Source organism: Triturus cristatus, chromosome 6 (assembly GCF_964204655.1).
Source record: "Triturus cristatus chromosome 6, aTriCri1.1, whole genome shotgun sequence".
NCBI lineage: Eukaryota > Metazoa > Chordata > Amphibia > Caudata > Salamandridae > Triturus > Triturus cristatus.
Genome location: NC_140589.1, coordinates 621,350,197 through 621,374,709, shown reverse-complemented (window position 1 = coordinate 621,374,709; position 24,513 = coordinate 621,350,197). Strand labels below are relative to the sequence as shown.

General features: G+C 40.2%; 1 protein-coding gene across 4 annotated transcripts in view; it reads right to left on the bottom strand.

Moving 5' to 3' along the window:
* USP45 (ubiquitin specific peptidase 45) overlaps positions 1 to 24,513 on the bottom strand; it is a 1,582,349-nt gene that overhangs the window by 94,608 nt on the left and 1,463,228 nt on the right. For 3 of the 4 annotated variants that reach the window (XM_085611114.1, XM_085611116.1, XM_085611115.1), the window contains one exon: positions 20,255 to 20,408. The exons of the other annotated variant lie outside the window; for it this stretch is intronic. In XM_085611114.1, the coding sequence (XP_085467240.1) occupies positions 20,255 to 20,408 (154 nt within the window). The remainder of the gene's footprint in view (positions 1 to 20,254; positions 20,409 to 24,513) is intronic. 4 annotated transcript variants of the gene reach the window in all.

Here is a 24,513-nt window from a genome sequence, read left to right as displayed (position 1 = left end):
TTGGCAATTATTTCCTCTTTCTTTTTTTACTGTGTTGCTAACTCTTTCACTACTCCACTTAACTGTTACAATCAACTTATTTTTTATTTCAATCTATGTAATTCTACCACTTTAGCCTTGCAAAAGCCCACGGCCAATGGGCCACTAGGGCGAAACACGTGTCGGCTTTTGACTTTTCTCTCCACAGAAATACAAATAAAACCAAATAAGCGATATCTATTCGAGCGATCTCTTGACGTTTATTATTCACTGACGCTGATTAATTAAGAAGGCATTACCCTCTAACATTTGATTGGTTATTAAAATAGAAGCTACAATAATAATTGACAGTGGGCTTTGCATGTGGAGATACCATCCAACATTTATAGGGAATCGCCCAGACAGAAGGTATGTAGGATTTGCCAGAGAACAATATATAAAAGGATCCACACCCAAAATGTACGGAGAAAAAAGAAAAATTACATTTATGCACAAAATTAAAAATTATTTTAAAAAGAATAAACCCATTAAGACTAGAGAGGGAATTCTTATCCCTCCCCCTAAAACTCCCACGTCATACATGATGATGGAAAGAGGCTATCATACCTGTGTATGGTTGGAAAATTGGATAGAATATACAAAAAGTGATGGAGTGCTAGGTTTATCAGAACATGGTACGTTTTATGGGGAGAATTCTACATAATCTGAGATTAAGAATGAATGAATTAGCGCCCGACCAAGATTAACACAATATGAGACTCTAGAAGAATGGGAGACTGAAGCATTTGAGCGCGACAGATCCAGAAGTAGCAGAAGCTTTAGAGGGTTTTATCCTAGACTACCACGCGAATCACCAGATAATCAGATGAAACAATGGAGACAAGCAATGGTAACCGAAGGATTATATCCTGTACTAATGGCTGAGGAACAGGCCGGAGGCAAGTGCACAGAGAAAGCCAAACATTTAACGATGACAGGTAGTGGAGAATCAGAAGATGATTTTATGGAGGACATTTTAATGAAAAACCCTCCGCCTTACCAAGAAGGACTCAGTAGAACTACTCCTAGTGCCCCCGTTTTGGGAACACCATTGGTTCCACAAGTTATACATGACCCAATGAATGGAAGGGTACTTCAGGAAAAGGAAAGCGAGGCAATAAATAAGAATAGAGTACAATTAATACAGAAAAATAACTCAATTGAGTACCCACCCTGAAGAACTGACTATACCAGTGACTATAGGTCCGGTGGTTCCATTATATGGAGATAAAGCAATCTGTCACAAACCACCGGTCATATCCACACCTACAATTGAACCCAGAAAAGTGAATATAATAATTGATGATCAAGGCAGTGAAAGTGATTCGGTGATATCATTAATGGATTTACCGATAAGAGGACAGATAAATGAAACCCTGAGAACAGTTACACCTAGTTGTTCAAAGGAAGTACAAATAGAGACTTCAACGGGAGTTAAGAGTGCCACAATGGTATCACCAGAAGAAATAGAAAGGTGAGCACAGGGAATAGACAAGCCAAAACAGCCACTGAAAATTTTAGATATTTATAAATTGAGAGCAGAATTAGAAGAAATGATAGCTGGAAATGTAGGGTTAGATAGATTAAATACCTACACTGAAGAAGAATTACTGTTCATTTGTAGAAGTATCACTAGAAATACAAAGATATTCCATGAGAAATTGACAGACCTAGCCTCTGAAATGGGAGTTGAAATAGGGAAATCCAAGGTATTACAGAAACCATACAGAGCAGAATTCAGTGATAAGGACTTGGAAAATATGAATGTGTCCGGAAGAAAATTATAGGTTAAAGAATTAATGACCATTTTACAAAAATGCAGTGTTATAGACAAATTGAAAGCTAGATGGATGAGAAAAAAGGAAGAAGCACATGCCAATCGAACAACTTCTGAATTTTTGTTGAAGGAAACAGGAAAGGTAGAAAGGTTATGTCCAATGAGAGAGGTGCCGGGAGGAGGATATGTACATGTTCCATGGACCAGACAAGATATTTTGTCGTTTACAAATGACTCCCCGAAGTTAAGAGAAAAGCCAGTTAAATGGTATCAGCAAGTTGAAAGATTTGTGAGGTTTCTAAAGTATCGTTAAAAGATTTGGATTGCTTATTCGACATAGTGGTACCTGCTGATTTATGGACAGAATGTAAAATTACTGTAGATTGGACTAGTGATGAATACCAGAGAGATGAGAAAACAGGAGCCCCTTCAGAAGAGGTAATGTAGAAATATCACCAGGTGATTACTTTCTTGAAAGGGAAAATTCCTCTAAAAGAAACAGATTGGGTAAAGATAGATAGAACGACCCAGGATATAAATGAGTCTGTGCATACTTATTATGAACGCCTACTGCAGGTATTTAAACAGTATAGTGGATTTGAGAACATTGGAGATAAAGATATGGGACATTTTGTGTATCGATTTGTGACAGTATTAAAACCAGAAATTGGAGACATGATTCGTCAACACATGTTGCGTTGGCAAGTGAGACCAATAGATGACATTCTTAAATACGCAAAGTATTGCGGAGATGAAATTGACAATAGACGAAAGCAGTTAGAAGAAAAGGTGATGTGGGCCCAAGTAAAATTAGCAGAAGAGCAGGAACTCCAATTAAACAGTCAGACAGGAAATCGAGGGAAGGGGCAAGGCCAAAGTGAAAATAATGGGGGAAAACAAAAAGGACGGATGAGTAGAGAGGAGGCAAAGAAAAAGTTTCCCTGTCATGGGTGCGGAAAATTGGGGCATTGGAAAAACGAGTCTAAAACTATTCAGAATAATAATGGCCCAAATCAAAATTTAAATCTACAGATGCAGAATAAGGTGATAATGAGTCAATCGCCGCAGGTTGTAAATCTACAGAGACAGTTGCCACCTGCCCCTATGCCAAATTTTGTGAACCAGGCCAAGTACAGTGCGGACACCGGATTTCAAGGAGGAAGTGGTAAGAACAATTCTGTAACATCACAATTTCTTTTACAGGACATTTGTTTTGATGACAGCGACCAATGACGGTGCCTGAGGGGGAAGGAAAAGGAGTGCGTACTTGGCAAATCCTTACCGGTAGATCAGTCAGGTCCATATATTGATGGTAAAGTAGAAGGAAAAGATATTACCTTTTTGTTGGACACTGGTGCTACCCGTTCTACTGTGAGAACAGCAGACATTCCAAACCTACCCCTCTCGGGAGAAGCGATCCAAGTAGTGGGTGTTTCAAATAAACAGATTAGAACCCCTATTACAGAACCAATGGAGGTACGCATTGGCAATGTCTGGGAAATACACAAATTTGTGGTGTGTGACTCCAGTGCCGTAAATTTATTAGGAAGAGATCTACTGTGTAAAATGAACTGCACAATATTTTGCACGCCGGACGGTGTTGCAATTCAAACCCCAGATGAAGACGGAGTCTACAAAATCATGTTAACTAAACAAGGCACAGAAGCAGACGAGATGTATTCCTTGATGACAAAAGACAATTTACCACATGAGGTCAAAACAACAGTAAATCCTGATGTGTGGGATTTTACAGGAAAGGAAGTAGGGTTAATGGCAAATGTAGACTCAGTGAAGGTAACTGTGAAGGAAAGTGCAGTCTATCCAAACACTCAACAATACAAAATGAGCCCCGAAGTTAAAGCTGCTGTTGCAGCAGAAATTGATCGAATGATTGAACAAGGCAATCTAAAAGAAATAATGAGCAGTCCCTGTATTTCACCTATAATTGGCATTAAGAAACCCAGCGGGAAATATAGAATAGTTCAAGATTTAAGAAAGATTAACAAGATTGTTGTACCTTGTTGCCCTGTAGTGCCCAACCCAGCAGTAATTCTGTACCAGATACCATGGAAGGCAGGATGGTTTACTGTAATTGATCTATGCCATACCTTTTTCTCCATTCCATTACACCCAGAAAGCCAGTATCTTTTTTCATTCAAGTGTGAGGACAGTGTTTTAGTCTGGAATCGCGTTTCTCAATGGTATACTGAAAGTCCTTCGATATTCAATCAAATATTGAAAAAGTGCTTAGAAACCTTAGTGCTACCCAGAAGATCAGTATTGGTACAGTATATTGACGACTTGTTGACCGCGTCTAAGACAAGAGATGACTGTATAACCGATTCAATTGCCTTGTTAAATCATCTGGCTGATGGTGGACATAAAGGGTCCCCTGAAAAATTGCAGTTTTGCAAACCCGGAGTCAAATATCTAGGACAGCAAATAGAATACGGAGTAAGGAAAGTGACCCCTGAAAGAATAGAAATAATAAGAAAAATGAAATTGACGCAAACCCAGAGAGAAATAAGAATGTTCCTTGGGGTTGTGGGATACTGTAGGTAATGGATTGTAGGGTTTTCTCTGCTAGCCAAACCCCTAATACAAATGACCAAGAAACAAGCAAAGGATCCTATAGAATGGGATGATGAAAGTATGGAAGCATTTGTGAAATTACGGAAGTGTTTGTGTGAAGCCCCTGCCTTAGGTATGCCAGATTACTCGAAAGAATTCGAACTGTTTTATTGTGAAAGAAATAGTTGTGCACTCTCAGTTTTGACACAGAGACATGGTCTGATGCGACGTACAGTGGCATACTTCTCTGCTACTTTGGACCCTGTAGCCTCAGCTTTACCTAGTTGTTTAAAAGTTGTAGCTGCAACCTGTATGAATCTGAAACAAAGTGAATCAATTGTGATGGGACATCCTGTAAAGGTGCATGTTCCACATTCAGTTGAGATTCTTTTAACAAGAACTCAAACTCAGTCTCTTACTCCTAGTTGAATGACTAAGTATGAAAGAATCATATTGGGTGCTGAAAACATGACAATAGTCAGGTGTACTGTACTTAATCCTGCCACCTTATTACCAGATGTATATGGAGAAGAGATGAGAGATGAAGTTGAGCACGACTGTTTGGATGTGACTGAACTTTGCACCAAACCCCGTCCAGACATACAGGAAGAGCCTTTGAAGAATGCTGAACATGAGCTATTTGTAGATGGCTCGTGTATGCGCCATGAGGATGGAGGACTAAGTTCTGCTTACGCTGTGTGTACATTGGCTGGAATAGTCGAAGCATCCTATTTACCAGGAGTCCAATCTGCACAAGTAGCCGAACTGATTTGATTAAAGCTTGCAAAATTGGGAGAAAAATTGGAAAGTAACCATTTTTACTGATAGCCAGTATGGTTACAGGGTTGTGCATGATTTTGGCCAGCTTTGGATGCAGAGGGATTTCTTGACTTCTTCAGGATCCCCAATTAAAGTTGGCAAATTCGTAAAAGGACTACTTGAAGCAATACATTTGCCAAAACGAAGTGGCAGTGGTCAAGAGTGCCGCACATCAGTCAGGAGATGACTATGTAACAGCCGGTAATAGGTATGCTGACCAGGTGGCCCAATACTGTGTCAGAAATAAATTGGCGGTAAACAAGAACATTGAAACAAGTGAGATTAGCTGCCAATTTATGCTACTCTCAGGATTGGAAACATGGGAAGAAGTAAGACAACTACAAGATGTGAAAGAAAGAGAAAAATGGGGAAAAGTAGGGTGTCAGAAGAGGTCAGAAGATGATGTGTGGGTTTACCTAGATGGCAGGCCGGTAATGCCAGACGGTATGCTTTCACAATTGGCTAGGCTGTATCATGGAGACACCCATATAGGCAGGGATGCTATGATCAGACTCTTTAGGCAGGATTGGTTTAATCCAAAGTTCAGGAATGTAGCAGAGAGTCTATGCCAGAGATGCTTAACCTGTCAACAAATGAATCCAGGCAGAAAAACAGTGGTCAGTATAGGAAGAATTGGATAAGCAGAAGGTCCATTTATAAGACTACAAATAGATTTCATACAATTACCACCTTGTAGAGGTTTGAAGTATATACTTGTCATAGTTTGTTTATTCTCACGGTGGCTAGAGGCATACCCTACTAGAAGAAATGACAGTATAACAGTTGCCAAACTATTGTTGAGAGAACTGATTCCAATGCTCAGTTTTCCAGTAACTTTGGAATCAGATAGAGGGTCTGATTTTAATAATGAAATAATTCGACTAATCTGTGAAGCATTTACAATTGCACTGTGCATATCGCCCAGAGGCTTCTGGAGTGGTAGAACAAATGAATGGCACTATAAAAACAAGACTGGCAAAGGTGTGTGCACCAACCCCACTGGAGTGGCCTGAAGCTTTCCCTCTTGTTCTGATGGGACTTATAAGCATTCCTGACAAGAATACAGGATTGAGTCCCCATGAAATACTCATGGGAAGAGCAATGAGGCAAGCATGCATACCAGGACACAAACTATTCAATATATCTGATGAATTGGTATTGGACTATTGCAAAGAAATGGCTGACCTAGTGCGTTCTATCTCTCACCAGGTTGGAGAAGACGCATTTGCCAGGCAGCCGGATCAAGCACATGATCTGAATCCTGGTGACTGGGTGTTGGTGAAGAATCACACTCGAGAATCGTGCTTAGCACCCAGGTGGGAAACACCACATCAGGTTATATTGGTTACAACAACAGCAGGGAAATGTGCAGGCTTGCCTAACTGGATTCATGCAAGCCATACTAAGAGAGTACCAGCACTGATGAGGAAGAACCCCAACTGACTCAAGCAGTTGAGGCTGCAGAAGATTGTGCAGCTGAAGGATCTAGAGTATCAGACCCTGAACTAGCTGACCAAGAACAACCGAGCAAAAGTCAGGTTGACTGAATACCAGTGGTTGACATACCTGAAGTAAATGTGAGAAAAATAAGCCAAACCCGGTTAGAGAGACAGTAGAATAGTGAGGACCAGATAGGTATAGAAGAACAAGCTCAGGAAAGTGAAAATACAACTATTGGAGAACCTGAGCAGGATCAGACAAGGAGAGAACAATCTACTCAGACAGAGGTGGATGAAACCATTCATGAGTCTGAGGAGGGACAGATAGGTCTAGAAGAACACGTTCTGGCTGCAGAAAACCAAAGTGCAGTAAGATCGGAGCAGGACCAGTTAGAAAAAGAAGAACAAGTTCAGGTAGAAGAAGAAGAGAAAATCAAAATAAAACCTGAACAGGGTCAGGCCAGGGAAGAAAAACGCATCCAGGCAGAAAATGACATTCGAGAAATAAGCCCTGGACAACGACAGACAGAGAGGGATTCTGAAAATGAAAATAACCACATTGTGCCACAACTTAATGAAAATAAAAGAACACTCGAAGACAGTGAGAGTGCAGTGCAAGCCAAAAAGGTCAGATGGGGTGATAACTGGCCAGGTGGTGTGAAAAGGTTAAAGTATCATTTCAAAACAATAAATGAAGAACCTGCACAGGTAAACAAAATTTCTAGTCAGTCTGGGACATCTACTGATAAGCCAAAACAAAGAAGTCAAAGATTAAAAGTATTGAACAATAAGTTCAAGGGTCCTGAATGGACATATGTAATTCTTGAAGAATTTGAGAATCTAGATTTAGCTGAAGAAAGTGATAAAGAAATAAATGCAGAACAGATTGTCGAAGAAGTGCGACCAACCTGAAAATTCCCCAAGAATTTATATTTCATAAATAATTCGAAAATAAAGAAGAGAAATCTTCTTAGCCCAAAATGGCTGATGATAGGGCTGCTGAAAAACCAAAACGAAATTGTGTAAAAAGATGTTGTAGAATATGCATATGTAGTATATTTTTGGTATTTATAATCTGGTTAGTACTAACAGTAGCCATCCCTAATTTGATGGTTACAAAAGAAAGGAATAACACAAACACACATGAAAAGGTAGCTAACATTAAAGGAGATAGAGTAGCATTAGAAGCACCAGATGAGTCCAAGACTAAAAGAGACAGAGTAGATTTAGGAGCATCAGATGAGTTAGATATACACCACACTGTGACAAATTATGACACCGCTTTAAATGAATTTACAACATTATTAGAACTATGCCATCAGAGAGGGGATTGATGGAGCAAGGACTCGTAAAAAGAGACTTGCTCGGATGCAATCCTCTCAAATAACTTGTAATACCGTAATCATTATGTTTGTAAATACTAACATACATTACAGTTCATACATTTAAGCTAAGGTAACAAGTAACCAGAGTGTGACTTAAAATGGCTGCTAACGCAGAATTCTGTGCCGCGCATGCGTCAACTACATCTACGTAGTAATGACGAGTTTTTGCTTGGAGGAAAATCTTTGCAGCTACGCAATCGCTTTTAAGATGGCTGCTTGGAACTCACATGTTAAAGTGCATGCTTTTGCTGAAACTAAACCATGCAACTTTATTAAAATGCTAATGCGAAAGATTTTTTTATAAGTAAATGGGATTAGAGTAGAGATAGGTGGTATACCGTGAAGTCATTTTATTTTGATTTCTAACATGTTTCTTTGCCTCTTTCTATTCAGTTCGTATTTGGGCCTCAGAGCAATACTAAAGTCTATATACCATGTGATACTCGTAACCCGCCAGGAACCATGATGATGTTCTTGAACCTCAGCCAAGGCCACAATCGCAACATGTCCTGGGAAAGCAGTTGACATCCTGAATGATGAATGAGAAAATTATTAAATGTATACTTTTTATTGATAAAAATGTGAAATGCGGGTGGGAAATAAAGCTTAGGAAAATAAATTTAAGGGGCGGGAACGCTGAACAATAGACTAAAGAAAATTATTAAAACTTAGCATGGTGTGATGATCATCCCCTCTTTCCTGTCCAATCTGAATTAGGAGTTTCATAAATTTGAAACATTTAGGGGTGGTACATGCCATTAGAGAAGTATAATTGAGGTAGTTTAGTTAATTAGAGGAGCAAGAGATGCTGATGGTGTAGCTGATGCTGCAGTGCTCGTACTGCCGAGATGCTGAGAGACCGGGATGCTGTCCGAGAACTGAATAAATGCTGAAGAAGAATCAATTTCCAGACTTAGAATTAGAAGATGATCGCGGAAGAATCGAGGAGGCACATAATAGAAGAAGATGGCGGAAGAATCAAGGAGGAAGATAGGGTCAGAGAGGGTGCGATGCAGGCGTCGTATCTAGAAGAGGTCCTCTATCCTGTCCCTGAATCCCTTCCTGAACCTTTGTCACCTGATCTGTCCCAGGAGACCCTTTCCAGCTACCTGGCCAAGCGGTTGGTTTCCAGACCATCCTAGGTAACTATAAATCTGTGTAGTATGTCATTGTATTGCTCTCTCTGTTTCTCCCTATTTAGGTACTGTCATCGTAATAACATTGTTTAACGATTTTTCTGATTTAAATTTTGATTCCCTTCCTTGGAGAGAAGGGTGTACGAATTGTATTTGGGTTCTTGGCTCACATGAATTTAACTAGATAAACATTTAAAAACTCTCCCAAGTCTGTGGTTATTTAAAAGATTTTATTCTATGTCAATTTTTACCTACAATAGTTAACTAAAAGGTCCATTGACCAAAGGAAAATACATTTGGTCAGAAAGGTTTGGTAAGAAATGATAAGGTAAATTCATTTTACAGGTATTAGTACAAGAAATTGACCCCAGCGGTATTTTACTAGCTCGTGTATGTGTGTTTAATGGGCCCAGGTGAGTATGTGGTTTGTGAATATCTCTAGCTGGGAACCCGCTGGATCACCGACACCTGGTCACTTCACACTTAGAAGAGTCCGATTGGCCAGTGGGCACTACTACATTTGGCCTTCTCTGCAATCCACAAGGTCGCTGGCAAAACAGCCCTGAAAAGCAGCCCACCCACAGTTTAAAATAATATAACTAAACAAAGTATTGGTAGAAGAGATGGCAAATTTAAAAAAGTTACCTTCAATAAGCAAGGCTCGAGCCGAGGGAAGACGCTCTCTACCCACTATTTTCAGAGGGTAGATGCGGTCTGCCGCTTTCAGCAGAGTGCCACATTCCTTTCCTAAATTCGCAGAAATATGCTGAACTTGCCCCAATGTAATTACACTTTCAGCAGCGCCTGTACATTGTATGCTTTTGTTCCGAGCAGCAACGTGCAGGCAGGGAAGGGGTTTATCAGATTCCAGCTTCGCCCATAACAAAAGCAGGAGTTAAGGGGCCATTAGGCCTCTTTTTGTTGGAGTATCCTGACTGGGAGCTATTGTGAGCCTCATACCTAGATGCAATGGAGGAGAAACAAAGGCTCACATCTTATCACTTCACAGGTACTTAAGAGAGAAATTCTTTTGACTTTGTTCCATCCCCGTATATAAGAGATATGCATACACTGTAAGAATGTCAGAAGTGTTGGTCGCCCCAGTATTTACACAAATAATTTAAATACCACTATTTTGTTTTATAGTGCTTTAGCACTACAGTAGTGCTAAATCCCTATAAAAGAAATAAAACGAAACAGTGGTATTTGAATTGCTATTTGAGTATGTGTGATGTAAAGTGCTATGACACCCTGCATTGGGATAAGTAGTGTCACTGCTCTTCCCAATGCAGGGTGTCAGAGTGCTTTACATCACATGTACAGATTATACATTGACGATAAATCATATGTGTGTGTACATCAATATAAAGAATGTGTTACATAAGACGGCCAAGGTTACAAGGTGTAGGAGCCACATGTCGTTCAAACCTCACAGTGCTATATTTAAAGGATTACAATTTATGAATTGCAAGTCACAAAAGGATCTCTGTCTTAAAAGCAGTAATCCACTTATCCATTTACATAAAATAAAAAATCTGTCATCTGCGAGTTACATATTGTGCTTTGCAGGAGACATATTAACCTTCTATGCTACTTTGATTCGAAACTAGAACTAGGCAAAACACAGATCTCTCCAGTAAATACGTTATCTTCCAGAGTTATCTTTCCATTATTATTATTCCCTGAGATTTAGCTGGCACACAAAGATCTCTGCATCTGGTGCCTTAGCCCCATAAGATATATTAAAATACAGACATTGCAATCAATTAAGCAGAACAGATTTACTGGTTTGTTTCTCTTTGTTGCCAGTTTCTTTGTGGCAGGGTATAAAAAAATATAAATTTATAAGTTGAGGCCCACATTTTGTGTCGGGTTGCGTCAATATTTTGGCACAACCCCAATGCAAAATCGAATTTGTTAAATCGTGTAATGTTCTCAAATGTACTCATTATAGACCTGCTAAATATATGTGAAGTCTTAAGATCTGAGGTCACTTCCTGTGAGGTCATGGGTTGTGATGCCACTTCCTGCGATGCCACATGCAATGTCTTGCGCCGTAATGTCACTTCCTGTGATATCACATGCAGTGATGTCACGTCATGTAATGTCACATGGGGTGATGTCACACCCTTTATGCCTAACTTAACGAGTTCCTTTCCCTCACTCCCGACTTATTAGGTCGACCCTAGGCAGCACATGCACTGTCTCTCAACATGCTGTATGTATTCAGTCTGTACGTAACCATCTAGTAAAAACGTTTAGGGAACCTAAGCTCAGTATGCAAATCAGTATTCAAGATGGAATGAAATTAAAAGGTAATTTCCCGTGTAGTACCTGTACACATTGTAAAACGATAATTAAAGAGCAAAAAGTGGAATTAAATGGTATCTCACATTGGATGAATGACATGGTAAATTGTCGAACTAAAATGTTTATTTATCTTATTATTTGCCCTTGTCAGAAGGGCTATATAGGTGAGACCAGTAGGGAAATGCGCTTGCGCCTCACTGAACATAGATCAGCATTGAAAAACAGCAAGAAAAATGCTCCTTTGATTGACCATTGGTCGGAGATGAACCATAAGGAAGAAGATCTGAAATGGTTCATCCTGGAAAAAATGAAAGTATCTCTACGTGGAGGAGACATTGACAAAAAAAGGAAACAAAGAGAGCAATTTTTTATGTCCAAATTCAAAACCTATCATCAGGGCTTAAATAATAGAGAAGAGTGGGAAAGACTGGTCAGGTGAACTGAAATGAGCTAATAGGTATATATAGGGAAAAGGTAATTGTACCCACTTATATAAAACATTACGTGATGTCCATCTTATGGGTAAATATTGTTATGATGTTTCTTATACACTAGCCCATGAAATATTAACAACCTTCGGTAGTGTTACCCACTCATATAAATTATCATGTGATGTCCATCTTATGGGTGTATACTGGTATGATGCTCCTTATATACTAGCGCCCTTTGAATATAAACAACTTGTGGGCTACAAATTGGAATATTATCTAATGTGTAGAGATACATAATAATAATTGGTGGATTCATACATTATATTAAGCCGTAAGAGGACTACCATTTTCCTTCGAATAAAAAACGCTTTAAGAAAAACAATTATTGGGTTAGTTTGCTCCTTTGTGTAAATTAATAGAGGCAATATTGTAAGAATCATACAATATTCTGGTCATTATTCGGAGAATTGACCTATTGTAAAAACTAGATACATAGTCGCAACTGATAAGCCCTATTAAACATTGAAGTCAAAACTGTAATTGATTGTAACTATGTATATCCTATAGCATAAATTCTATTTAGATGAGATATTAGATCTATTCTCCACATAATTTATGTGGTTTGTCCTGCTCATATTAGAGGTTTATAGCGACTTCTGGATACTTTCGTGCTTCGAACTACTAAAATGGCCGCATGTGACGTTGTTACGTCAATTTACGTGACATCGCAGTATTTAATCGCGCGTAATATGGCGACGGTGTCTTTGATGCACCGACTCCCGGCAGTTGAGACGCTACACGCTTTACACGGTAAGGAGAGTGGATAGAATGCTGGAGGGTTAAACCTATTTGTAATCATATTCGCCATGGGGGTCGGCGTTGGGCTGGTTCGGCTGGTAGTTTCAAAATCGTTGTCTCCCCATGTACACGTCTCCGTATATCGGAGGTTAAATATTAGACCAATTTTTTTAAAAAACAATGGTGTCTGACCTGATTCGAATAAAGGTGCAGTGGTTTCTGCACAGTTTGGTGATTTAAATTACTAAACAGGTTGCATATAATGCCGTTACGTAAACCAACACGGTAGAATTAAACCGTGAGCAAACACGGTGTCGTTGTTTCTGACGCACTCAGTTTCAGTAGATGTGATGTTTTACGTCGTACTGGTTAAGTAGAACGGGTACTATGATATAGCTTTGGGCCCTTTTAGAAATAAATTAATTGCAACGGTTGGCATAGAGTTGGTGATTTTTATATCTACATGAAAGCCCTCGCGTTTGTAGCACCAACTTATGGACTAATGTCTGGGTTTATTGAGGTACCCTGGGGAATTAGGTCCTCTACAGTTAGATTAATAGCCTAAGGATAAACAAAAAATTCTTTTTGGTAATTGTTTGTTTTGGGCACAATGTTATAGCTATGTTCTTCGGTTTGTATTTTAGGAGTTAACTTCAGAACAAACAATTTGAAATCAGAAGTTTCCAACGAATGATACAAAATGCCGGAAGTCACCTTTTTAATTAATTAAGAAAAGGTTATCAATACCTTAAAGAAATATTAATTGAAATAAATTTGAGCCCTTTGGATAAGTAATTTTTATTAAAATTAATAATTAAGTAATAGGCGAAGATTTCCCTTTGTGCACATTAAGTATAAAGCACATATATTTTCTTTGAATTAATAGGGTAAATGAAGTCAACATCCCTCGTCAATTTAAATATTGAATCCTACAAAGGTTAAGAGACTTTAGTGATACAATGCGCTCTATTACGGGTGAGTCTATCAATTTAAATAGTTGATTGAATAAAAAGATCTAATACTGCATTATTGTTATTGGTCTAACAATCTATTATATTATCTGATAGAATAAGACGAAGGAAAGTGATACCGCTTGGTTGTAAAAAGTTTAAAAAGAAAAAAAGTAACCGTATATAATATATGTAAGTACATGCTAGGTCAATAATAAAAAAACATTTAGACTTATTGATTAGGTGTTTGATTAAGCATATGTACATATTATATGCATTAAGCTATTGCTTAGATGAACGGGACCAATTTATTGTTCCTAAGACTCTACAATTTACATTTTCATTTCAAATAATTATAATTGGCCAAGTACTCTGAGCGACTATCCACAAATTACCCATGAATTGCCTTAATATACACATCTAAAATGGGTTACGTTATACTTACCTTGGTTTAACTATATCTCAGACAGACATAAGAGTGTATTTTAATAAGTGCACTCAAGTGTTGAGTTCGGGAGTTTATTATTTGAATTCCATGCTTATTCACTAGCCTTGTAAATTATACTGAACCAAAGAAATAATTTCTGCCTCAGCACACGTTGTATGTCTAATTGTATGTATTTCTATTTCCATTTTTAGATTTTTAGTTTGATATAGTGAGCAGTTTATGTATTTATGGTGTGGGTCCTGAAGAAGGTGTTATTAACTATAAAGTACACCGAAACGCGTCGACAAGAGGATACAGTCAAACTGTTTTTTAACCTATTATGTTTTATTATTGTTATGCGTCAAATGTTGAATCTTTTTTATTGTGCATGACATTTTTTAACTGAATTTCTTCATAAGATATAACTGATATTACTAATAAAAGTCTGTCTTGTATAGAATTGGAAATAAGGATGTGCAATGTTTAGTGTTTTTCGAATACAATATTGTCAAAATCTTGATATAGACATAATAAATCTAATTAACAATATATTTCAACTTCGTAATGCTTGAATAGAAATAGAGATAGTATTTTTCCTTGGTTTATTATTTTTCATTATTTTTCTTTGGTTCATAGTGTAATTTACATAACCTCATAGCAGGAGCTTTTGATCAACACAAAAGGGAAATCTTTATTTGTGATATTCAGTCTGTGGGCTTACAGCCCGACAGCAGCTTCTCACTGGCTTTTGTCTGCGTCCTTTAAAAACGTTGCTTCTAATTGGATAATGGTTTCTGCTTGTCCCACCCTTTTTCACAATTGTTGATTCCCATGTATCACCCCTAGGACTTGTTCTCTTCCACTTGTCCTATTTTACTTTAGGCTCAGGAACTTTTTATTTTGACCAGTTGTTCACATATGCCAACGCTCGCTTTTTATTCTCGGGCTGTAGCTGCCACCTCCTCCTTCCTGTTTGTCGGGTCCTTCTCTTCCCTGCAGCCCCCGTGGTGCTGCTGATCCACCCCCCTCCCCTTGTTTATTTTGATATGCAAACGCTGGCTCCCACGGATCGATGTGTGATTTTAAATTATGTATCAGAAGCGACCAGGTGAATTAATTTGAAGGTGAACGAGGGCAGTGGTTTATTTATTGTTTCCTTTCGGTAGGAAAGAAACTCATAGTCATGATGAACTTTCCTTTTTGTTATTGTAAGCACATGTAGAAATGCTTTAGAAACATTCATTCACTTCTCGTTGGGGTGTTTCTGGCATAGGGTCCAGCTCTTCATATATGCGAACGCTCACTCTTTTCTTGAGCTGCAGCTGCCTCCTCCTCCCTCCTGCTTGTCGGGTTCTTTTCACCCCTGCAGTCCTTGCAGTGCTGCTGATCCCCCCCCTCTTGTTTTGCAAGTTGCTGTAATTGGTGAACTCTAAGATACACGCAGTGTTGTTGCCTGCATACATTCCACCTGCCTGTATGTGTTTAATTGTTTTTAATTTCTGGATAATAAAGCCTTCTAGGTATTGAGCTCAGGGAGTTCGTGTTACCTTTGTTGACATTATATTTTTGAGTTTCTTGATTTATAACTGGACCAATAGGCAGGAAACATCTTTGTTATCCGCAAACAATGAAACGTGTGCAGCAGTACGTTTGTGCGTTCTGAGGAGCTTCATCATCTCAGTATTTCATAGTTATCTGAACATGGTTTTCTCTTCAGAACATTTGTTTTAGTCTAATTATGGCGAGTTTAAGGTGCTGTTTCTTTCTCTTGACACAAGTTTAGCTTGTTTACATGGGTTAAGCTACCAAAGCCTTTTGTTGCTTTTTTTAAACAATTTTATTGAAGTTGAAAACACAGAGTCATTATCACAATACAATCTTTTGTTGCTTTTTTGCATGCAGTTCCTGTTTACAAAAAAAGGGCTGTATGGTTTTACATGTCTGTTCTAATTCAAAGAACAAGTTGAAAGGTGCTACCTTACTCAGACCCTGTGGTGCTATGATGAGCCTGACCTCAAAGACCCGTCATGAAATTCCTGATGGTCTTTTTTATTAGCAAAAAAGTACTGCTGTACATTACAGCAGCAGGGGATAGGTCTTTATCAACAACTCAAAGGTCACCAGCAGCGCAGAGACCACCCCGAGCTACAGCAGACTCACGATGAAGGAAAACATTTGGCGGAGCCCAAGTGGGAGCATTAGCAAAGGGCAGCCAAGCAGCCTACATTTTTAGGTCTCGCCATGCGAGGGCCTTTTGTAATTGATACAGTTTGGAAGCTGACTTTAAGCCACACCCTTCTTTTCAATTGGTTTATGTTAAACGCTGGCGCGTGATTGGCAATTGGGCTTTTTGGTTCCCACCTTGTCCACTTTTAGTACGGCCCCTGTGGACAGGCCGACGCCATCTTTGTTCTCCCTAGTAATCAAAATGCCGCTTTGCCCAGTCTGCGCTTGAAGGCCACACTGTGACAGAAGCACGCGCTGTTAACCATGTCCAGTGTAATCCTTCGACGTCATCTATTCTCACTGTGGGATCATGAGCGAGAGCCCATTATCATTCTCATCACCGCACTTGAGAGCCTGCGACTGGCATTGCAGAAGCAGCCATCTGCTGCAGGATGAAGGGGTTTATTGCATTTCCTGGCCTCTTGAAGTTTTACTAACAGGGCAAAGTTTGATTCCTTTGGTTTGGTGGATTAGATGCAGACACCCTTGTCCTTCCCTGCGGTGCCTCCCAGCTAAACCTTTACGCTGACCCTCCCATCTGTTTCACCCTTCTGCTCCGCGCCCACCCCGTGCCTCTCTGATCCTCTTCCACAGTCCCTCGCTCGGGCCACTCTCACTCCTCCCTGTGGCTCTCCCGATCTTTTCCAACCAACTTTTCTCGCTTCCTGTCCGTCCGCCCTCATTTCCTACAAACATTATTTTATTTTCTCCTCCTGACCTCACAATCCTCGTCCTGCCCTTCGCCCCGTTCACTCGCTTTTCTCTCCCACCTGTTTACTCTCAGCATATCCTCTGCCCTAACCCTCTCTACTGTCCCATGCGCACTTGATCTGTCCCCCAGTGCTGCCCACGTCGCCATCCCCAAACTATCAACCGGCTCCGACACTTTTCCCTTTCTGCTCTTACACGCAAAGATGCCCATATCAAATGTCTATGTTCGCTCTGAGCAGGAGGAGTCAGGAAGTGTCTGCTGCCGCCAGTATTATTGATCACAACAAGACACATTGTTTAATTAGGTATTTTAAGATTTACAGAACGCTCTTCATTTTTTCACAAATGTGCGTTATGTTAAAACAACCTGATGATGTCTCCGTCCCTACCAGTGTTATTATGAAACTGGATGACATTTGTAAGGCTTCCCTTCCTCGTGGCACGCTAGTTGTTGGCGGAGTGGGTTAATAAGCTCGACTCCCCTGGAGTCGGCAAAGATGGTGGAACCCTCTCGGAGCATTAGATAAACTGAAGTCAAGAACTTCAAACATCTGGCATTAACCACGAAGGCTTGCAATAGAAAACAAAGACAAGCGTAATCATTCGCAACAGTCATTGTTATGTGAAGTAATTACAAAAATAATCTACAGACATGCTTTTGGTTATTAATCAAAATGATAGTATGCAAAGTATTACAATGCGCCTTCACAAACCAGACGAGGGAACTCCGTCATTAATGAATAGCCCCGAGGGACGGAGTGACAGAATTCACCCTTTGAAATCTGTTGTCTTAACAGCAATAGGAAACAAGCATTAAAAATGCAATAGGTCTCGCCTTTCATTAAGTAAAGCCATTTGCTTTTCTATACAATACCATTAGCAAAGCAAATGGCTTTAACTTAATTGAAGGCAAGACCTATTTCATTTTCAGTGCTTGTTTTAGCAGTTTTAAATAGTGCAAACTCGATCTGGAGGTATTGGAGCACTTTACACGAGTACCAGTTTCATTCATGTTATTTAAGGCACGTGGAGATTAAGTGATTCGGCCAGAATCACAGGATGTTGAGCCGACGCCGAGACTCGAACCTAGTAGCCCGTTCGAAAGTAATTAGCTCTTGTCGCAACGCCACATTGTGCCCCCAGACATCAGTTAACATCATTTAAAAAGCAAAGCGTCTTATGATACACACCTTATGTCTTTATTTAAATATGTAGAACTTGGATTTTTAAGACTGACGCGACTGTCTGTCACACCTGTTATCAAAAGGAGTTCCATTAACATGCATGTACAGTTCGCCCAAGACTTTTTACATTTTTCTAGTTCATTTGAGGACAGGATTTCCCGGGTTCTCCTTTGTGGCAACATAGATGTGGGCTCGAATCATTTTGCTATCTTGTGTCCCGAAGTCAGTCGTTAGTGATAATGAAATGATAATAAAAAAATGTGAATGGAGTGGCGACTCCTGAAAACTGACTGAACAACATCCTTGGCAAATGGTAAACCTGTTGTTTGTGTTTTCAGGTAATTTAACTCCAAGGGTGCGCTGGGAATTACAACAATCCCCTCAAGAGTGCAAAAATGTAAAAAATGTTTTGTATAAATAATGTTGGATTTACAATCTGGAAATAAATGTCATCAGTTATCTTAGCTCCTTCCAGTACAAAGTACAAAGTCGGGAGGCTAACTGCACAGTGACCATCATGCTACTTTTTCTCCGAATCTGGTGCATTCTCCCCTTCCTCAACTGTGCGCCTTTTATTGTAAAAATGTCCAAAGCTTTTATGTGTACCTATACCACTGTACAGAAAGGGAAACGCAATAAGAGCAGCGAGAGTGCAGTATCTTTTTTGCATAAAACATTACACAGAGCTCTTTCGCAGACCACTCTCCTTAGAGAAGTGCGGGGAACGAGGGTTGTCTGATAAATCCACCAGTGTATGAACCCCTGAATGGAATCATCCCACTGAGAATCACTGACCGAGTGAGGCGAGTCACTAGTGGTGGAGCAGGTCCACTCCTCAAGAAAGCCTCCACGAGCTTGCCCAAAGGATACTTTACAACTGCTGAAAATTGCCTGACCAACTTGGAAATCTGCGGGAGCAGAGGTTGGAAAAGAATGGAGAGTTTACTCTTACAGGAATGCAGACTGGGTTGCAAATCAGCCACCCCAAATCTATATAGGATAGTTTCCCAATTGGCCTATCTGCTCACAAGCAGGTAAGGAGATAAGCTTGAGACTTGATCTACCACTAAACAAGGTCAGTGGGTGCAACATTCCAGCTGTCATCAGGCCCAGCCTGAATGACTTTCATGTATATGGTATCACTCACCAATTCCCAAGTAGACCCTTTTAAAATTTTGAAACAGTTCGGGGAGAGGTGAACAAGGGATCTGTATGCCAGCCGCTAGTAATGGGGTGTCCTTGCTTGTGAAAAAGCCAGCATAGCACCTTGCTGCCCTGCCAGCTCCACCCTGTGGAGCATTGAACCTATGCAAGACTCCATACATCTCCCTCGCTCTTTACAACCAAAGTGGCTGGACAGGCCTCAGACTGTTGGCCGTTCAATGCCTAAAGCAAGAGACCCCGACACGCCTAAAAAAAAAAAGTAGCTGCTATGTTCTGGATAATATGCCGCATGTTTAAACTAAACACTTACAAGGGCCAAATGGCGAGACCTATTGGCTATGCCAGTGCTTGTTTCAGGACTTGAGCCCTCTCAATAAGTATTTTAAAGGTGCACATGTCCACATTAAAACTGCATTGCTAAAGATAAACCATGTCAGGAAAGGTAACAGCGCCCATCTGAAACGGGTGCTGTAAACGCACGGTAGTCAGCGCTATATGATTCTTGCTAGTAACGTTATAGGATATTGCAGAGGAGCGACGAGTCCCACCGATTTTTTTCTGCCTGCCAGCCCAGCTGCTTCGCCTCTTACCCAAGCCCTCCAGGGGTTGGAACAGCAACAGTACATGTTTTGACTCAAAGGGTCGAGGACGGAAGAAGCAGCCAACAGCTGGGTGGGACGAGGGAAAATAACATATGGTAAGAAAAAATCTGTTTTACGTCAAACTTGCAGGTAGGTAAAAAGGCTGCAGCGTTCTACAGAAATCATCTCAGCGCACACGGATGCTTTCAGGAAACAAACGGACAGATGCACCCGTGTGAAAGGTGCAGATGCCGATTTTACAGTAAGCTGCAGAACGATGAACAAGGAAATTAAATAAAGCATAAAATAAAGGGGTTGGAGACCAACCTTGCACATTCTTGTTTCCGGCCATATGCTCTGGCAATTTCCTGGCTGGCATTCTGATCTTCACGTAGGCTGCGTAGTGCCCGCCCCTCAGGGAGCCGCTGTGCTCCACGACCCCGTAGAGGCCGTACATGGCCCTCGCGCCCTCCGACACGTTCTAATTAGAAGAGGAAAGAAAATAAAGACGGCATGTCACTTTAGCTTGTAGATCGACTCTTTGTATTTGCTTTATCCCTTGGTTTTCAGTTTGTTTTGAGGTTTAAGAGCATATTTTTTAAAAAAGAAAACGTTTTATTTTATTATATTTGATGATTTTAGTTAGTAAAAGCCTCCCAGGGACACGTAAAGGCCACCAAGATGCGATTCGCACATATTTTAAGCTCACAAATGGAAATGTTGGATTAAGATGCGGTGCGCTATTTTGTCATTCACAATATACAAGGCAAAAAACACCGGAAACAATTCTCTTTGGAAACATGTGGGCACCAATGAAGCGAATCTACAACCGTAAATCATGCCAAATCCACGCGCAAGGTGAATTTAAGCCCGCACATGGCTTTGTCAATCAGATCCAACCGAAAGACTTCTTGACTCACTAACAATTATATTTGTATTTTTCTAGAGTTAAAACGTTCAAAAAGGACTGAAATGGAGCCCTGATGATAACCTAGAATTAGAGAGACGCATCTTTAAAAAAATCTGTTTATTCATGCTTTTGGTTGAAATTCTGGCATGGCCTCTAAATTACTGTCACCTACACATAAGTACACATACTTTAAAAAATTGGATTTAAATATCACAGGAAGTTGTATTTCTGCTTCTTTTTCATAAATATATATATGTAAAAAAGCCTATGGAGTGACCATAGATTCACAATGTTGATCTGCTTGATCTGTAACACAGGCTAAGAGCTTTGAATAAGAGTATGTGAAGTCTGTTTCGGAAAAACCTCCTGCGCTGCAACTAGCTGAGGGTCGCTTTTAACAAGACGAGGGTGGGGCCAGTGGTCGAAGTGGGCGGGATCGGGAGGGCACGGCGTGCCCCTACTTCATTTTCAGAGTCCGTTCCCCTACTTTCTTATTTTAAACACGCCTCCCGGACGGCAGAAATCGCCAAGGCCGCTAGATAAGACTCGGTTTTTGGGGAAGAGCAGAGCGGGCAGAGAAGGAAAAGGACTCTGTCTTTTCCTTCGTGCCGGAGAAGGCAAGGACAGTTCTCCTGCCACTTGTTCCCCCGCTTCCCTCTCTTTGTCTCGCGCCTCCTCATTTAGTGAAAAATGAGACTTCAAAAACAGGTATTACCTTCCCTTTTCTCCTTTCGTTTATTTGCTCTCCTGTGAAATGTATCCAAAAAAGAAAAACACTTTCGCTGGAAATTTCTCTTCTTCTGACATTTTTCAATTTCTAAGTGCAGCCTCGGGGTGGAGAGAAATAAAATATTCAGAATATGAAAATAACTAACTAAAGCAAGATAGAGTGGTTGCAAGGTGGCCAGATTGATTTATTCACACCTAAACACATTAGCGCCACTTTACAGTGTTTGCCAGTGAAGCGCTACTTTTGTTTTCTCATCCATCTTTGAACAACATGGGTTTCCCTGGGTGGGAAAGTGCACTATTCCTGGAGGTACTGAAATATCTGCTTGATAGGTGAATTGGATAACAAAATATGTACAGCGGCTCTGTGTTCACGAACGTGGTCTTTTTAAACCATACAATTTACGTTTTGTGAGGATATAAGCAATTGACATTGAAATGGGTCTCTTATGGGCCCTGTAGTCATAGCCTTAACTTTTCAGGCAAAAGCACTCACTAATTTCTGAATAATGAGTGTAAAAAGAAAAAGGTAACCATGTTGTTCCTGCTTACATTTCACACGCTTTACATAATGACTGCCCACAGTACACAGGCTAAATACATCTAGCATCTGCCCCACCGTGGGGCAGATGCATTTAGCCTGTGTACTGTGGGCGGTCTCTCCTCAGCTCCTTTGTCCCATTTCCCCCCTTTGCTAAAAGGTACAACTCCCAGCGGAGTGGTCACCTAGGTGACCTCAGTTAATGGAAGGGGCAAATGAGCATATAAGACCGAGTTGCACAGCTATTGCCCTCTTTTGTCTTCCCCACCTTTGGAAATGGACCATACAGAGCAGTGATGGAACTGGAAATAATTTATTCTGGGAACCCATGTTGATAGTACGTGGCTGTATCAGAGTGTGCCATTCATTCATTACATCCAGTACCTGAGGTACAGCCTTGATGCCACTGATATCCAGCATAGTCTGAACTATGGCACAATATGTGAACTTTCTTGTCAATTGTGTAGTCTAACCCAGCCTCTGCGTTCCTTCAAACAACTATCACAGAGCAAATTTATGGATCTTGTCAAAGCAAGCAGGCCAGCCGGCTGCTCTTCTGAGCCTTGTCCACCACAAATCTTCAAAAACATTCTTTTAACTACCTCTCCTGCCATACCAGTATTAAGAATCATCAAGAATTTTTCAACTACAGGAATCTTACAAGAAGACTTAAAAAAGGCATACATACGCCCATTATTAAAGAAAACAAACCTGGACCCGCATGACCCAAACAACTACAGTTTAATTTTGACTTTTCCTGGGGAAACTGATAGAAAGTGCAGCATTCACCCAGATGTCACAATTCATTGAAGATAACTCCATACTTTCTGACTTTCAAACAGGATTCCGTCCAGGAACAGGCACATAATCTGCCCTCATCACCATCTGTGATTTCCTTAAAACATACTTTCACAAAAGGCAACTGCTGATGTCTATTTCCAAAGGTTGTTCAATAGATCCTCGGAATCAGTTTTTGAATTAGTCCCGATAGTCCTATGTAACAGATGTTATCCTGAGACATAACCATTCTAAATGTTTAGGATATCCACAGATATTGGAGAAGACGCCTCACTCACTTGGTAGTGACATGCTTCATCATAGGCGTCTTTCCACACCCAGGTAAGATGGTACTACCTGGGCGGACTCAACCAAAAGATGTTATGGGAGTTCTTATATAAATGCTTCTGGTTATGCAGGGAACCAGTTTGGTAATGATTTTAAAAATACCTTCAGGTATACCCCAATGCTTTGCTTTATTTGTGGGGTACCTGGGGTATCAGATAAAAAAACGTATGTTTTGGTAGGGTTATTTTGAACTATTTGATTCAAATATACCCTTTTTCGATGCCAACATGTTTCGGCCCACACCAAGAGCCCTTCCGGGTCTGGGGCCTTCTTCAGGGCTATACTATTTAATCTATGGTTTCCCTGACTGTTGTTTAACAGTGTACTTCGTGTAAACAACGGCTAAAATGAGGCCTATTGCACTCACCTATTTATTGAAATCCAGTAGATTATCTGGAAAAAGAAAAAACAAATGTATACACCTATTAATAATCTGTGTTGAAATCCACCATTAGTGACATCTATGAATATCTATACTACTATAAGCTATTCTATTATGCCAAGGGTTAAAACGTGGTAAAATGTCAACCCCTACATGGTGTGTCTATATATCTTAGTACACCAGTGTTGCTATAGTGTAACTCCAATTTTCATTTCTGTTTCCAAACAGTCTTATCTTCTCTATATATAGATTATTGCATTCAATCTTATTGTCAGCATGGTTTATTGCTGTGGATGCCCAAATGTCGACCATTAGATAAGGGGTTCCGTGTAGTGTGCTCTAGGTGGCATGCCCAGTGATGTTAAATTACACATTTTAAATACATGCTCCTATATTTAATTAAATTAAAAATGTTGGTGATCCTTGGATGCACTAGCCTCACCTACTGGTCAGTGCTAGTATGCACCATGCGGGTCTCGTGACTCAGGGTGCCGTCTTGTAGTCACACACTGGGAAAAATCAAAAGAAATAAATGTAATAAATTCCATTCCTGTCTATTTAATCTGATCTTTATATGGATTCACAGTCTAGTTCGCTTTACGATGTAATAGGGAAGTCACCTAAGTTCTAGGCTATGCGTTCTTTTTTCTCTTCCTTTCGCGGTAGTTGGTATATTTCCCTTGTATCTGGTAGCAAGGATCAATACTTCGTGTGAAGTGATACTTCGATTGTATTACCTTAAAACACACTAGACTGGAACGGCGTTGCTGCACTATTTCTTTTGGACCTTTCAGCTGCCTTCGACACAGTTGACTGTGACACTCTAATCAAAAGATTCAATGAAGCCGGCACAGAGTGGACTGCTTCCGACAGGATCACAACCTACCTTGAAAACAGAA